Source organism: Ciconia boyciana, chromosome 5 (genome assembly GCF_034638445.1).
Source record: "Ciconia boyciana chromosome 5, ASM3463844v1, whole genome shotgun sequence".
In the NCBI taxonomy this organism is placed as follows: domain Eukaryota; kingdom Metazoa; phylum Chordata; class Aves; order Ciconiiformes; family Ciconiidae; genus Ciconia; species Ciconia boyciana.
The window spans coordinates 84,305,966-84,324,093 of NC_132938.1; the positions used below are offsets into that span (position 1 = coordinate 84,305,966).

Consider the following 18,128-nt stretch of genomic DNA (forward strand, 5'->3'; position numbering starts at 1 on the left):
TTACAGCTTTTCAACAATAGCACCATCTCAAGACAGGCCAAGGCCATCACGCATAGCGCAAGTTACCCACATTAACCGTTCACTATTCTGTCTGTCTGAGAAACGCAAACCTGTTCTGAAGAACAATTCAGAACGACCACTTACAAAGTAAACAAGTAGAGCAAAGGATATGTTGCTAAAAAAACCCCAAAAATGAAAAAAACCACCAACTGCTCAAAAAGGGGTGGGGAGGCGGAGTTCAGAAGTTGTTGAAGAAGAAAACAAAAACGATGGTACCTTTGCTTCCCCCCCTCCCCCCAACACAGGCAGATGTCTATTAAATTACAGCGCACAGCAGGCACCGCAATAGTTACCTTGGCCAAGTAACAGTGCCACCATCTCTTCATGACCTTCTCTAGCTGCTTCCATTAGTGGTGTGTATCCTTCATCGTTCACCTCTTCCAAGTTAGCTCCACGTTCAATTAACAAAGCTGCCAGTTCAACGTGCCCGCCACAGGCTGCCAAAGTCAATGGAGACTCAAAAGAGTCAGCAGGCATGTTCACCTGAGCTCCGCTGTCAAGAAGTAATCTTGCCACTTCCACATGGCCATCCTAGGAATTCAAAAAACCGAGATCAAAAGATGGTCAAAAGAGAGAAATTGCTGCTCTTCTCCAAAGCTGCGAGTAGTCACCAACTCAAATTCCCTCAGAAGACACAGAAAGCAACAAGTGAGTAAAGAAGTCCAAAAATACAATTAAACTTGCTTAATAGTTTTCCTAAATATTTTTCCAAAGGATTTGGATAAAGGCTAAAGATCTACTATGAAGGAGGCACCTGAAGAAACTTCAAGCGTGTTTTACTGAATATGTTCAATTCCAAACTAAAATATTGTGAAACACATAGCAAACTTTCCTGCCGGTGCTGTAAGTAACAAGCTGGTCAACTTCTTTATATCAGACTCAAGTTCAAGAGTTTGGGATCAGCTTGGGGGCTGAGGGGGGGACACACAGGGACCAAAACAATACAAAACCCAAACAGTTGAGAGGGAGTGTGACACTATTTTAGAAGCTTGCCGCCTCCACAAGAAAAATACCAAAATCCTCTAACAGCCAGTACTCCTCTTGTTACAGACTGCAGACACAGAACTGTACGTGCAATATTATCTGAGGAACACAAATGCTCAGAAATAAGTTACCGCTCAAGTGTATTTCTTCTTGCATTCTGACAACAGATTTACTACTAACACCACAAGCAGCCTAATATATAAAGGAGTATTACGAGAATTTCAGTCAAAAAAAAAAATCTTCCGTGGATGTAAGGGCAGGTTTTGATGTTCTTCCTAAAGACTACAAAACCCTTACATTGCAAAAAAGTGACTCAATACCAATGCTCTCCACTTTGTCAAAGAGAAGAAATTTTGTTTTAAATTCAACATGCAGTTGCACTATTTGTTAAATACAGCGTATTTTAGTTATAAAAACAACGCATATCAGGAATACAGTTTGTCCTCACGTCCATGCAGACTGTTAGTGTCTCGGAGTATTTACATTACAGATTCCCAGCTTTTGGGGAGGGAGGTGGAAGAGAGGACAGGATTTAAGTTTAACAATTTTGCTTCCTTCCTTTCTTAAGAAGAAGCCGTGCACGATGACATTGCTCGCCTCTTGGCTCCTGCAAAACTATCACTGCTTTCACTGCTCAATTTAATAGCAGAGCTGGGACTTACTTTCTCCCCCCAAGAGAAAAGCCAAAACAAGACCATTAGTCAGGGGTTCCTCATATATCACAGGAGCCACCTGAACTACAGCCTTCCCTTGGCAGGATCTTGGCAGGATTTTCCAGATACCATTACCATGCTGTCAAACTAATTTTACCAAAACATAGCTCCTAAGTTTGCTTTCTTCCTTTAGAAACAGAGAAAATACTTGAGCATATGATCTTCGCCATGTTTTTAGTATGCCATAAATTCCGGAACTATTTGAAGCGGCTTTTCAGCTCTATGTTTACACTGGAGGCCTGACAGCAACATATCCAACTGCCCTTCAATTCTGCTTTGGTTTAGACAGAAGCAGAGACTGGCTCGGTCACTGCAGTCCAACACCAGCACAAACTCTCCAAGCTGGTTTTCTCCACGAGGAAATTGCCATCATTCCAACTTGGAGCAACCATAATGGGAAACGGTCTCACACACAAAACGCAGGAGGACCGCATAGAAAAACCAGCACCTTACCAGGAACACAAGGCTATCCCGAGGCTGTCGTGGAACAAGGATAAGTATGCCTTTATCTCAGAGGCAGCAAATCGCAGGCATTGCCATCCTCGCCAAGCAAGAAACCACAACCCCAAAAAGCTCTTTTCCAGACAAAATACGAAACTGCATCTGACATTCTTACGCTTACTTTTCTTACGTGTTTTATACCTTCTTCTGATATCCAGGGAGCAAAACACGATTTGCTCTCTGAAAAATATCTAGGACATTAACTAGGACACAGTCACCTTTTACATGAAATGATAATACTATTTTAGGGAAAAACTCCAAGACTCCATAAAGAAATCTTTCCTCAGGGAAATGCAGAGACGGTGCCTCAACCATCAGGCTCTGGCAAGACAGCTCACTAATCATCCCTGATTCACAAGTGTGGCAAACAGCAGCATAAAGGTATGCTTCCAAGCTTCTTATATGGGCCAAGCAGCCTTGAGCACAGCTGCTGGTGCTTAACCACACCAGGACATTTGACCCGTGCTTTAACAAACCTTGCAATGGGGTGGTGCTGTTCAGCTCTTCTACAACAGCCAGAAAAAGCCTCTGAACTGCTATTTGATCACAGAAAGTCGTCTGACCAATCTGCCCAAGCACAGCAGGTGTATTTTGAAGATCAGCCACTGTGGGCAGTCCGTGCCCAGCCCTCACTGTGCAAGATTAGGTTACTTCGGTAAGAGGAAGCACAAACTAGACAAACCTGCTTTTTGCTCCCACAAGGCAAGTCACCTTGCTCAACGACTCATTTGCATTAAACAAGTGTTAACTGCTGCCTATAAAAAAGCTCTCGGTCAGAAGTCTTCCCGAATGCCTTGTAGGACAAGGTTTAAACGGTCTCACTGGCTTGTATCTAAGTGCTATGCCACGTATAAACAATTCCGTAAGATATATTCAAGTTCAATGCTATTCTAGAGAAGGTAGTCGTCTTCTGCTACTGAAGAGCGACAACTGTTTCTGCAGAAAAAACATGCCGAGATGAGAAGCCCCTGCACTGCTTTATTTCAGACTGCAACCTTCCTAAGTACTGCTACAGAAAGCTGCTCTCTCTCTCAAGCAGAGCCGAAGGTACCGAGACTCTCAGCTGCCTGTCAATTCTGAGCAGCAGCGTGGCAATGCCTACTTAGGAACCGTTTCCTGCAGAAACAAGGGAGACAGATTTTGTCCTATTGCTCAGTAAGTCTTAATAAAAAACGGGTCTCAACATTTCTGCAAGTCTGACGGACTTTTGTTAGTCTGTTGGTGGAGGGAAAAGGGGGCAGAGGGTCGCAAGGAAAAGGCGTCTTGCTCCATGGCTCCAAGAAATACCAGCTTTCTGGGCAAACTTCTGATCTGTCAAGAAGCCGTCCTGATGAGAAGGCTACTGCAACATCAAACAAGGTAATTTTATCGTCACCCTCCAGGGAACTTGCTGCAAGGGCAGCGCCCATGATATTTATATAGCTAATATATTAACATTTCAGAGTGAGATAAACAATAGCTGAAGTCCTGTTTATCTACATGCCTTTCTTTCTAACGACTTCTTGAGAAATATCATGGTGTCTGTTAATGATTCCCCTATCTGAAGCCATTAACTTCCCTGAATAGACGCAACTGGCTGATTTTAGAACCATTACAGTTATTTCAGGGAAGGGAAGACTAATAAGGATTTGCGGCACTCCTCTACGGCCACAGATTCACAACATGACACTACACAAGGCTAATGACACGAAAAACCCAACCCATGAGAAATCGACTTAGAGAGGAGGATAAAAAGGTAACCTGAGAGGCAAGTTTTCAGTTTTACGTTTAAGTTCCATATTCAGATGAAGGATTTGGAATATGTTGGCACAAGGCACAAAAACTACCGACCCACCTAAGCGTGCTGCAGCTACACATCCTAAATAGTACAGGAAACCTCTGCAGCGAGCGTTGCACAACAGCCTACTGTAATTCAGGGTCACCAAGAAAACTGAGTGGGTCTAAAAATGGAGCCAAATTCTGCTCCATTTTGTTTCATTTTCGTTTTTCCAACAGGAGAAGTTTCAAAACATTCTCAGTTCTAGAAACACCAACTGGATTTTTCATCCTGCTAGCCTACCCCTGCCAACCCTCACTATGGGGCAGGGTTAACAAACTCATGGCAATGTATTCACTTCTCTGAGAGGGGGTACCAAAGTCTAAACAACTCCTGGAGGAGAACTAAAGGGAATAAACGGGCACATTTACTCCATCATCAAAAGAAATCTCCAAAGGAAAAGGCCAAAGCAACTGAATCCTATTACCTCAGGTAATATGTAGGAAATAGATTTCAACTCGGATATGTGCTTTAAAGAAGATGCAGATATACGAGACTTACATAGCTGTTCAAGCCTAACAGTACTTCAAACAGAAAAACCTATCTCAAGACATCGGTTTAGCAAGTTTTCTTGACCACAAAAGCCTGGAAGAATCTTCAGTCCGGCATCAATCATACCATTCCAGCATTAAAATGTACCCATACATAACCTTTCCAAGGGAAACCTTCACATATATTTCCATTCTATGGCAAAAAACCTATTATCCAAAAATAAGAGTTGTTCTCAGAATCTTACTCAATTTTATAAAAAGGTAATCTATTCTACACTGGCTTTTTCAATTGCCTCAGATGGGCAAAGCGGCAACATGAAAGTACTTTTATTAGTAAGAAGTTAACAATTTCCCCTTCCATTTCCTCGTTGCTTCCCAAACAGCTTCTGATCCTGCGTTTTCACGGAGCACGTGGCTATGTGAGCCACATTGAAACAATTTGCACACGCACACCTAAATGTAACCACCTACGCTGACAGAGAACTTGGCTTACAAACTCCTCAAACAAGACATAGGTACGTTAAATGCCTCTAATAGCCAGGTTATGACCATATTCACTGCCTATGTTTAGCACATGAGAATTGTTAAAAGCATTTCAATAACCACTGAGAATCTTCCACTAAGTTATTTAATTTGGAGACTCCTGTGCAGAGGATTTTCCCATCGTAAACTGGAAGTTGCTCACCCAGAAGCCTGCAAAATTACACAAAGCAAAAAAAAAAAGGTTCTCTTCAAATAAATTACTATTTTTTACTTTTGGCTATCTCCCGAACTCATTAATTTCTCTGAACTGACGTCACAAAAATACCTGTTACAAACCAGGGCTCCATGATTATCAGAAGGGCAAAAAGTGAAGAGCAAGTGACATATAACAACACAAGGAGAGACGTAGCGTACAGAAGCTGCTTTGGGACAGTGACCACAGCCTTACTCGCTGACTTCTGCCACTTCAGAAAAAAAATTATGTGCAGCTGGACATCCAGAAACCTATTTATTCAAAGGATGGGTTAATAGAGCCCTCCTGCTAATGCTCACACGATGCACCAAGTTTTACCTGATGAATGGATTCCTTGTGTTGCTTTGCTTGCGTGCACAGCTTTTGCTTTACTTACTAAACTCTCTTTATCTCAACCCACAAGTTTTCTCACTTTTACTCTCCCGATTCTCTCCCGCATCCCACCGGGGGGGAGCGAGCGAGCGAGCAGCTGTGCGGTGCTTAGTTGCCGGCTGGGGCTAAACCACGACAGTCTCTTAAGAATTCAGCTACTTTGTCAGTCCCGAGAGGAATTAGTTCAATTTTACTGTTTTAGGAAGTACTGTTTTTCAGCCAGGTACTTCCCTACCACCACCAATTTCTTCTGTGAGAGGGTCATCAAATACACAGGCCAACTACAACATCACATAGTTAGGTTCTGTACCAAAAGGAATCACTTGGTTCATCTTCAGGAAAGGAAGAGAGAGTACATATGCCTCGCTACTCAAGCAATACATGTCTTACCATGCAAGCCTCCATGAGAGCAGTATGCATTTCATCTGTCTTGTGTTCCTGGTCTGCACCAGCTTCCAGCAGAAATCTCACCATTTCTAGATGGCCTGTATGGAGACAATATTTAACAGTTAAAACTACTTTACAAAGTGCATTTCACAAGTCATAGAAAGGGTCTAATGTACATAATGAAGGTAATAGAAGGCCATGTTACAACACAGAAAAAAAATCCCATGAAACACTCTTGAAAGGCATGTTCATATCTACGCATTCAATGCGCACAGAAGCCTAGCAGAGTAATTACTAGAAATACAATCCAATTCACTTAGTTTCTAAAATCACGTCTGCAGTACATGCGTTGCTTGAGGTGACATTTAGAGCCAAGTAGCGCACACTCTAGAAGCTTTACCAGGGTGATTTATTTTGTGCAAAGGTCTTTGGATTTTTTTCATCTACATAATGTTGGTTTTTTGTTGGGGGTCGGGGTTTCCCCTCTACTTGCTTGATGTTAAGGATTTCGGGTTACTGTTTTCATATATGGCATTGTAACCAGTCCCTGAGCTCACACCGACCCTCAGACCATGAAACACACGAAGGAGATGGACCTTCACACTTCCAAGCATACTCTTGGGAATCCAACCATCTATAGGAATCCTCCCAAGATAAGGACACCTAATGGCGTTCTGCAAGTATTTGCTCTCAACCACTCCATTAATTCGTGGCTATATTTCACCAACTCCTCTATGTGTGCCAAGTCCACTCACCTTTGGTACACAGTCACAACCAACACAATATGCAACCATATAAAACCAAGTCAAAAGGAAAAAAAAAAATTGATTTCTTAAGTCAATATGGCGGTGGCTTAACCCTAAAACTGGAACTACACCTAGCAACACCATGAATAGCACAGATACTGCCCAGTATGAGGCTACACTGCCTTTTCACCCTTCCCGCTTTATTTGGGAGAAGTTAGTGACCTTCTTGGTCCCAAACATCACATGTCATTCTACCTCAGAAAGCAAGCAACGAGAGAAAATTAGGAGCTTGTTTTTATGCCCTAAACGTGAGATTCGGAGCAACACAGAAATGCACAAAAGATAGACAAATCATATACGGATAAGGTGAAAAACACAAAAGCCTGAACATCTTCACATCTGTCCCACACATCACAATGAACAACTAAGCACAGACTTTCAGTTTTTCACCTCTGCTTTCCAGCCTCCCTTCGGGATTCAGAGCCCAAGCACATTTTCTCAATGAGGGAACGTTTTGGGGTCCCACTCCCCTCTTTCAAACACAGCCTTTGCTCTGACAGCCACCACAAAAGAAAATAACCATGGCTTATGAGGGTGTTCAGCAACAGCGAACCAAGAGTTTATCAAGGCAGGTAAAAGAAACATAAATGAAAGACTAAGACCACCTTCTACAGAGGTGCCACAAAAGTACCTCTGCTACCGACATCAATTACTCTATGATGCCAAGAGCCACTCTAATAGCATGTGTCCTAAGTGACTGTAACAGCAACCGCCCAGTTGTGTGAACACACGTGGCCTCTTAATTAAACAGCTCCATCCCTTGCTGGGGTGATGCAAGATAGCTGCCTAATACTCTAAGGGAGGCCAGAAAGGCCTGTTGCCCAAGAAAGGCAAGGGCCTAGATTCTGCATGTTTACCAAGTGCTCAGTCCTTTCGAATGAAATAATTTCTCTATCTAAGCAAAGGTATCTCGTGTAAGATAGCTACAATACAGAAAGTTTACCATACTTACTCTGGGATAAAGCGTATTAGTTCCTCGTCTCCTAATTCATTTAACATAAAATCTTGCAAAGCGTCAGAACGACTCAGACAAAAGGTTTATATCTCGATACTTACATTCTCCACGCCGATCATGATTTTACATATGGGACATACATGTTATGTGCTATCACAGCCAGGATAAAAGCATCAGAAAGTGTCTATTCATAGCCTTTAAATTCATTTTGCCCTGGACAGCGAGGCTGAATAAATACACGTTTGAAAAGACTTTTCACACCTGTCGCACTTTTCCACACTTGTTACACCTTTATAACAAGTACGGTATTTGGTACTATACCTTTGTAGCAAGCCAGTGTAAGCGCGCTCTCCTTGAATTCATTGGAATGCGTATTGATGCCTGCTCCATTCTCTAACAGCACTCTGGCCACTTCCACATGGCCAGCACTTCCAGCTTCCATCAGAGGAGTGTGACCATTCTCATTATGGTCCTCAATACTAGCGCCCGATTCCAGCAGTACTTTCACAACATCTACGTAGCCTCCAGCACAGGCATATGTAAGGGCTGTATTGCCTAAAGCCAGAAGAGAAAAAGGGTTGAAAACATAATTTGATAGCATTTCTACACTGGGACCTTCCACTTACGCTCCATTTCATCGCTTTTAGCTGGCTACCTTACGGAACAAGGTTTTTCTCAGGCTACAAACCAAGAACTACAGGGAGAGGAGAAACACAAGTAACTGCACAAAGAAGCTCAGTGCTGACAAAATGAAGAAGATCTCCATGTGTCTGCTGACTGTAGTGATGCACTTCTGTTCCCATTCCTATCCCAGCTCGTCACAAAACCCCATCCCTTTTCCTGTTAATCACCAGGGACATACTATGCTGTAAAAATGAAAGCTCAAAACAAGGCGCAGACTCAACTGCTGCTTCTAAATCAGGTCTTGAACACCTCTAATGGGCTAGTTCAAAAACGCCCAGTCTTTACAAGGAGATGAAAACAACCTCCATTGGAAAACTACAAAAACATCTATCTGAACAGTCAAAGAATCTGCCTTTATGAAAGAAACCTTGAAAAAACTTCAAGGTCAAAGCAGTATTACTACTCAGAACTATTTCACAAAAAAAAAAAAAACCCTAAGGTCTCTTCTGGTATCCCAACTTTCCTCATCATTCAGGGTCAGTCCTTCATTTGTCAATGCCTGTTGACTACACACAATCTCTCCACTTCAAGGCCGCACAAACTGAAAAATTTTCCCAATTTGGTCAGTTCAACACAAATGCCTACCAGACTGCCATGGGAAAGAGGGAAGAGAGAAAGGAGAAGGGGGAAAAAAAAAAAGGCGGGGGGGCCATCTTCTCATGTCTGCTTTTTTCCCTTGGTTTCCTAGACCTGACACCTAATAATTTTCTGTGTACAAAGAAACTTCCAAAACTGTGCTTAAAATACTATGTGACAACAAATCCTACGCACACAGTTACCATTCAGTTACTAGTTGGCCTTATCCACCTTTGTACGTCCACAACCAATACTTTACAGCTTCATTTAAAAAAAAAAAAGCAAAAGCTAAATAGTAAAACCACGAGGAAGCATTCTGCGTTGCTTGGCTGAGAGCCTTTCTTCCCAAACTTCCACACAGTTTCCCGCACACTGCAAATCTCAGCTTTCCAGTAGTTCTCAACAAGCTGTAACACACTTATTTACCTGTTGATGACTGTGCATTTACATCAGCACCATGAGCTAGCAGCAACTTGACAATTTTGACATGTCCGCCATTAGCAGCAGCCATTAAAGGCGTTATGTCTCCTTTAATACCACGGTCCTCTACATTAGCATGCATTGCCAGAAGAACCTGTGAACAGAAGGGTGATCAACAACACTGGTAAGTGACAAGCCAGTGTGTCAAGATGGTTGAAATGCTAGACAAAGCCCCCACCTTCACCAACACACAGTTTTGTGTTAGAAACACTTGAGAAGTAAGCGCAAAGAACGCGTTAGCAACATTCAAGTTATATGTAAGTCTTGATTTGCCAGTTAGCTGACAGTTTCCACTACCTTAACACCACCTTCCAGGTGCGTAAGAGTGGAATACATTAATTCAACACTTATTTTTGTACAATACACACATACTAAAAACAGCTAGGAAACCAACCTGCGCAAGCTCATAATATCCTGCTGAGCAGGCTAAACAAAGGAGGCTTTCCCCTTCTTCTGTGTGCTCGTTCACACTTCGTCCTTCAATTAGCAACTTCCGCACAGCATTTACATCTCCTTCTGAACAAGCTTCTGCCAAGCTGCGGCTAATAAGATAGAAAGCATTTAACAGTGAAAACGGACTACGCTTGAAATGCTTGCTCTACGTGCAGAGTAAAAATCCAACATGCCGCGAGGATGCAGTCAACAAAAAAAGTAACACAATCTAAAGAAGTGCCAACTGCTAATTAAAGAGGTGCCATTTTCACACTTGAGGTTTTCCACACAACTTCTCCAAAAACTGAGTAATGTGCATACTCAACCACTCCTGTTACTAATTTTTAACAGAAGTTTACAAGAGAAACCTCTGCAGGATGACCATTTAGGTTACCAAATCCTGCATTATGTACAACTGAAGCAGAAAACGTGTTGAGAAAAGAAATGACCATGGACCTGATTTACTGTCTCAGCGCTATACATGCAGCACGATGGTATGGCCTACAGAAGTACAAAACCTTTTACAAAACATTTAATAACCTGAGAAATAAGTAATAACTTCCCCTTTTGAAAGGCTAATCATATAGCCCTGCAAACACATCACTGTTGGTTTATATTACTAATTCTGACATAACACAGTCTCAGCCCTATTCCTGCTTTGTAGTTCCAATTTGACAACAGGGGATTTGTCCCACTCATTTTCTGAAGTAAGGGTCAAAGAAAAGCAGAACTGATGACATCACGGAATGTACAGCACCATGAGTATCCCTTTCCAAATCAGCAACCACTACTCAGAGTTGCGTTCACATTCTCTTTTGCCCCAGGACCAGAGGACACAGAAATCACCTGTCCAGCTTAACAACACTTGTAACTTTTGTTCAGCACTGTAACTTAATTCCAGTAAAACAAACTACCTGCATCACTCTCCTCCTATCACAAAATCAATCACCTCCCCTCTGTCCTGTGCTGAAAACCTCAGCATTTTGTAATGCAATTCGACATTTCAGTTGTGGCCCTAACTCAACCAAGGACAGAAGCGTAACGTTCTCCTGGTTTGGTAAGCCCCAAGTCAGAGTACTTGTGGTTCTCGTGTCAGTCCCGGTTCTTCACTTCCATCATTCCAACTCTGTTTCATTCCAAAAAGGGTCTACTGGAAGCATATTATCAATCCCTCCGATTCTGTCTTCTGCCTACATTGCCTTCATTCCAAAACAGTTAATGCTTTGTCAGAATAAAAATTCAAGTCTGACGTTTTTCTATTCTGCTCCAAGTAATTGGATCAATAATAATAAAGCCAAGACCACTGGCCTTGCTCCACACACTGCCCTTTCATCTCACCTCCATTTACGAAGTCCCATCAACACAGAACTAACTCAAAAGGGAATGGAAAAACAAGATAGTCGATAGACAACTTTTGCAAGCCATATAATTCAATGCAAAAACGAGCAACTATTAAAATAGTCAGGACATAGAAGTGGGTATTTGTGTAGCAAGCACTAACTTATACCTGTATATTGTACCCAGGACTCCTATTTCATTTGTGCCACCAGACACAATCTTAATATACAGAGAATTATTTCTCAAATATGTCTGCTCACTGCATTCCCCACATTTATTTTTATTTCCCACATCCTCTGTCCTGGTAACAACTTTGGCAACAGCCACCATTCACAAGAAAAAGAGGTAGCTGGGGGCAGGCAGGGACGTGCACAGAATAGACGCGGACGTAACCCCAAACGATTCTGCTCTTCTTCATATGTCCTGATCAACGCACCCAGAAATGTTTCATTGGAGTTACTCACTATACAAGGAACAAACTGCCAACTAGCACAGCCGCACTCGGCTGTCCAACTAACACTCCGTTTCTGTTGTATCGAAGCTTAACGACTGCCTAGAAGGGAAGCTTCTTTTTCTTTCCCTCATAAGATCCCAGTAAGAAAAAAACCACAAAGCCAGAAAGTCCAGCTAAGAAGCGGCGACTCTCTGGCCGAGGCTCTGTCCAAGGTCCTATCCGACGTGAGAAAGCTGCCGAGCGCCACGAAGGCTCCAGTCCCTCGAAGCTGTCTTCCTTCCTCAATTAAAAAGGTACTCTCAAGTTCGCTAAAGCAACAGACTGCGGGTTTTTTTTGGTCCCAAAGCTAGTTTTGTGCTATCACTGAATGACCCATTTCAGGATTTGCTATTTTTTAGTACAGTTCTAAGGCCCATACCATTTAAGAGCTCAGAAATTTTGTTTCTATAGTTGGTCAAGTTAAATTACTTGGAGCATGGTTTCTGAATTCTAAGCAGTATTACTTGCTTCACTCCCCATTGCAAGACCTGTCAGTCCAGGAATATTTAACAGGATAATCACGGGCGATAACTTGGCACTGATTCCACTCAAGTAAGCGTTTCACCATCGTGTAATCGGAAGTGATACAACATGAAAAACTGCTTCTAAAAGTAGCAAACTACTCAAAAAATCCAGAATAAAATTTGGCTTACTTGTCCGTCTGCCCTGCATTTGCTGTGCTTTCTGCTCTCATCCGGGTAAGTGCAGCAGCAGCTTCATCCAACGCGCAACTGACCGAAGAAGTCAGTCTGCGAAGCACCTCAGGATCTGCAAATGCTTTACCATCAGCTGTAGACAGCTTACCTATTCCTTTCATTCCAATTTACAGCAAATTGGTACGCATGCCAGAACAGGAGAAAACAGAGAAGTTGAAATAGAGCCTATTAGATCTGTTGGCAGAAACATTCCAAGCATAATGAACTACAGCTTCCAAAATGAAGGTGTTAACTGTTCACAACGCTAGTTTAAAAGCTGCGCTCCGACGTGATGCGCACGAACGAAACCCTCCAATCCACAAAAGGCATTATTTTTCAACTATTGACAACTACTTAGTATAAGCAACTAGTAAAGCTTTTCATACAGTAACGTTCACAAAACAAAGCCTCATTGAGCCATTTCGTTTTTGATATAGGGCTGCAAGCCAAGGTGGGTGTCAATTTTTACTGGGGCTTTTAGAAATCCCGCATTGGAGGAATCTGATTAGAAGCACACCCTTCACATGAAACTCTGAGTTTCCAAAATTTGAAATGCTTTAATCAACTCCTTTCTCTTCAATGACATGCACAACCTTGCCAAGCTCACACCGCCTTACATTCTGCTCATATGGATTAGACTTATGCAAGCAGTTCCAGTATGGACTCATGTGTAAGGGCTTCGGGGTTAAACCCGTATGGGACAAGAATACTTACCTGCAGCTTCAAGTAAAGCTTCTAATCTTGCCTGGGTTTCTGGATCTACTGTTCTCAGGTCAGCACCATCGGCAGTACTTGACAGAAGCAATTTAGAAGCTGTTTCCAACATAGGGTTTTCGAGATCATCCTGATCCAAGATGAACGATTCCACCTGAAAAAAAAAATATATATCTGGTATAAGAATGATATAACAGACCAAAACATACCTAAAACACAAAAACCTCACAGCTGTAGTTATCACTTCAGCATTTGCTTTTAAGGACTTTGTTACTCAACCTGTCCTCAGTTGACTCAAAAGGGTATTATTTCATCAATGGAAGCAATGAGATTTTCCAAAATCACATACAAAGAATGTATGCATCATCTTATCCATTTGCTCTGCAGTGAGAAGCCGCATGGTATACTAGAAGAGTTTAAGACTGACCTCACACCTCCACACTGCACTCTCCAGTTTCCAAGTGAACCTTTACACAGGAAGGGAAAAGCGAAAGGAGATACCACCCCAGAAGGCCTAAAGGTAGTAGCTGCCATGAGTTTCTACGCAAGCTGTTGGTTTGGTGGGTTTTCTTCCTCCCCAAAGCATGAAAGATACATATAAAAAAAGACAGAATTATTCTATCTCACACAACCCAGTCATCGTTCAAAGAAGTAACCCACCCTCAAATGCCATTAAACTCTAGTAGCACATAAACCCAGAAAAACTAACAGCCATCACTATTTTCATGTCGACTGTTTTCTTCTGACTTGCAGAAAAATTCCCTCAGCTATCTCACTTCTTTCAAGTCTGATGTCTCCTAATACAACATTAAAAAAAAAAAAACCACAACACAACCACAAAACACAACAACATGTTCCAGGTATAATCAACTCAAATGCAACATACAAGGGTCTCACAGAATTTTTCTCAAGAAAACATTTATTTAAAACATTTTCTAACAGAATACACAACTCATTATATCTGCCGTTTTCAGAAGACAGATGCTGAGTGGTCCAAATTCTTCTAAAAATCCTACTTTCCTGTATTCTCAATTTGTTTCGGTTGTGAAACACACAGAAATTAAGGAAGAGATCAGGATATTACAGAGAAAAGCCCCTAGTATCCATTTGTGTTTTACTGCCTGTTCAAGGAAGACTGGGTCAAGTAGTTTAGAGAAGCCTCTCCTCTAAGAGTTCCATGAACACACCCCTAAGCCTATGAACTAGCCACCAACCCATTCATTAGACTATAAAGACCAAGTTTAAACACCCCCTACAAAGCTCAACAGCCTCAAAAATCCACACCTTCAAAAAATCAAAGAAATGAAAAAATAAAAAACAATCCCAATACAAAATCAAAATCAATCAAAACCAATTAGATTTAGACTGGCAATCTAAATGCAAGTCTGTCGACAAACAAACCACACGTGCCAGCCACCCCTACAACATACCTAAAAACTTGAAACATCTTTGAAGAAAAGCAACTCCTGTCTGTAGTACAGCAGTAATCTATTTCCACATGGAATACAGTTAATCAAGATCAAAATATAATTTATTGTATTCTTAAGATTCATGACTGTCTCCAAAGTTTAAACGCAGTCGCATGACCATCACAAGTTCAGATTTCTGCAGATAAATCCCTTAAGAATCTAAGTGGGCAGATAAACCAGAAGAGGGACCAATTCATCTCAGGACTCCTGAAAGTCTCCCTCCGTCCTCCCATCTATTCTCTTGTCACGAGGGAAGAGCTCACACCACAACTCTTCCTTCTGCAGTCTGCCTCCAGCTCAAAACTTACCAGGATATGGGACTAGCACATAGCTTGAACCTAACACCTTGTTTGTTTAGGAAGGTTGGCTGACAACTACTGTCAAAATTACTTCAATTTATCACTCCAATGATACCATTGAGAAACAAAATCTCTTGTCAGACAGCTTTTGGCAATACACAAGTATACATTCTCAAGGGAGTCTTTGAAGCCTCCTTCCACTCCTTCGAAGCCTCTTTGCCCTCCTTCTTCAAACCTGGGAATACAGCAAACTGAAGGGGATTGTCGTGGTTTAACCCCAGCCAGCAACTAAGCCCCACCCAGCCGCTCGCTCGCTCCCCCCCGGTGGGACGGGGGAGAGAATCAGGAGAGGAAAAGTGAGAAAACTCAGTGGGTTGAAATAAAGGCAGTTTATCAGGGAAAGCAAAAGCCGCGCACGCAAGCAAAGCAACACAAGGCATTCCTGCACCGCTTCCCGTGGGCGGGCAGGCGTTCAGCCGTCTCCAGGAAAGCAGGGCTCCGTCGCGCATCGCCGTGACTTGGGAAGACAAACGCCGTCGCTCCGCACGTGGCCCCCTTCCTCCTTCTTCCCCGGCTTCACACGCTGAGCGTGACGCCGTGCGGTGTGGGATGTCCCTTTGGGCGGCTGGGGTCAGCTGTCCCGGCCGCGTCCCCTCCCGGCTCCTTGTGCCCCCCAGCCCCCTCGCTGGTGGGGTGGGGTGAGGAGCGGCAAAGGCCTTGACTGTGTGTCAGCCCTGCTGGGCCACAGCTAGGACACCCCTGCGTGACCAGCACTGTTTTCAGCACAAAGCCAAAACACAGCCTCATGCTAGCTACTATGGAAAAAATTAACTCTATCCCAGCCAAAACCAGCATAAGGGATGACTTCCAACTTCTGATGAAAGCGGCTCTGATGTCAACAACTGCCAACAGCAGGACAGTCCTGCAGTATTGCGTGTTGCTCCTCAGCGCTACTTTTTCCAAGCGATACTCACGCGGGCTACGGCTTTCCAGTTTGGCAAACTGGTGAAGGCAATTCCTAGTTTCCTCCCCAGTCCTAAGAACAGTTCACTCCTGCCTCGCCAGGGTCCTTTGCTGGTCGCTGCCAGCTCTCCTCCGTGCATCTATAATGCTGCTTTTAGGCCGGTTTTGGTTCATCTGAGGACTTGCCATTGGTCTTCTTCCAGAGGACTAAGCCTGCTGCAGCAAGCAGCAAGAGTAAGGAACTACTCTGCTGTTGAGGAGCCAAGTGACAGATTTCACCACTGGAAAGGCAAACTACTGAGCAGTCGGAAGGATTCTTGGCTCACCCAACTCGTGCAAAATCCCTACTACTTGGACTAACTGAAAAAAATCTCATCTCAGTGAGATATTTAACAGCTGGTCGGTGTTCTCCCTAACACTATGAAATATTTGCTAAGCAAAAAGTCAAAATAGGGAAACATCTCTCCCCCACTCACATCCTCTCCCCTTCATTAGGTCTTTTATGCAGTTTAAGTTTCAAATGGAAAAATCTTCCTATTTTCCTTCCAGCTCAGAATATGAGCAGGGTAGGATTAAAAGAACAACTATAACACAAGGAGAACAGGGAGTAAAAGCAATCCACCTACAGACAATGCAGCACCAAAGCAACCACAAGTGATCAGGAGATAACTCCTCTGGCAATTAAGTTTTGAAAAGGTTTATATTATTTGCTGTCATTTAAACCATTTCAGAGCAACATCTTAATAAATCAACTTAATAACAGATTTATACTATTTTATGATGTTAAATATAGCGGGTTTTCCTTTTCTAACGTAGAAGATATACACCTTTAACTTGCGGCTTACAGAACTTTTCATCAAGCCTCCAGTTCCACTCTTCAGTATTCTCACACTGGCCTTTTAGCTGAAGAGTTTCATTAGATCTACAGTCTTGTCTTTTCAGCCGGTTCAACATGACACAGAATATCATACAGGGTGACAGTGGTAAAAGACACAGTGTCTAACAGTGGTGAATAGAACTGTATTTTGGTAGAAGTGAAAATTCCATTTTCATTTCTCAGAAAATCCTGCCTTCTCTACAGAAGCTACAAACTCAAGACAAAGCCTTTCCATTTACCAAGCCAAGTAAACAGACATTTCCTTTAACGGTCTTCAGATGTATTTTATTTTCCCGAACTAAAAAACCGTGTAGCATAGTACACAAATGCTCCACCTTACATATCAGAATATTTAATCTGGGCTCTCAGTCAGTATTTCTCTGGTCAAACAATGCTCTGACATAATCCAATTGTTCGGACAGTCCCCAACAGAAGGCCTTTTACAAGATTTCTCCTCCTCTCTCATCCTGCAGTGAAATTCTCATGTTCTGCACTTGCCCAAGTTCACTTTGCCCATAACCACTTCTACTGTATGGGATGCTTCTACAATCCAAAAAGATGCTAGGAGAACAATATTACCAGCTTCTGACTACTCTCAAACAGAACAGCCTACAGTTTTGATGCACTGAATACAACTGTAAAGAGAAATTTTAAAATGGCTTTGAAAAGCACGGTGTTAACACATATAAAAATCCAAACCTCAAGGAAATTTCATGCTACAAATATCTTAGCTTGTGTTTCGAGTCCTATTTTTCTAGGCAAAAAAGTAATTCTAAGTTTTCCAAGTGTTGTAGTACTAGACTAAACTTAAATTTTCAACGTTGCGTGCTTTTATCACCTCTTATTAGAAAGACCAGTTCTGCCCAAGTTAGCAAAGCTTTGCAACAACATCAAATGGCATTCTGCCCGCTCGTCCTCTCCCTCAGTGACCTCTTTTGTCCTTTCCCCTGTGCACGCTCCCAGGCTTCCGCGCGGCGTGCCGTTGTGTGCATGCACTCGCACAGACCTATACATTTTCTTTTCTCTGTTGTCTCAAGTACAGACTCAAAACCCCACCTGTTCTTTCCTCCTCCAACCTTGGGGTGATCTGTTTGCTCCTTTTGTTTTCCCCATCCAGTAGGAAACATAACATCAAGGATTTCCTCTTCACCGGACCATAATCAGGAGGCGTTACTTTTTACAAAAACTAGGGGCGGGGGGGGCTGTATCTTTTCTTTTGTAAATAACAGTAGCTCTGCATTTTTAGTACCCTTTTGCCATCTGGTACGTGGACATAGAGACATCTCA

General features: G+C 42.6%; 1 protein-coding gene across 4 annotated transcripts in view; it reads right to left on the reverse strand.

Annotated features, from left to right (window-relative positions):
• ANKRD17 (ankyrin repeat domain 17) overlaps positions 1-18,128 on the reverse strand; it is a 98,049-nt gene that overhangs the window by 39,566 nt on the left and 40,355 nt on the right. For all 4 annotated transcript variants that reach the window (XM_072861135.1, XM_072861137.1, XM_072861134.1 and 1 more), the window contains exons 2-8: positions 13,234-13,387; positions 12,478-12,634; positions 9,956-10,103; positions 9,508-9,655; positions 8,143-8,376; positions 6,064-6,158; positions 354-591 (exon numbers count right to left, since the gene is read on the reverse strand). In XM_072861135.1, the coding sequence (XP_072717236.1) occupies positions 354-591; positions 6,064-6,158; positions 8,143-8,376; positions 9,508-9,655; positions 9,956-10,103; positions 12,478-12,634; positions 13,234-13,387 (1,174 nt within the window). The remainder of the gene's footprint in view (positions 1-353; positions 592-6,063; positions 6,159-8,142; positions 8,377-9,507; positions 9,656-9,955; positions 10,104-12,477; positions 12,635-13,233; positions 13,388-18,128) is intronic.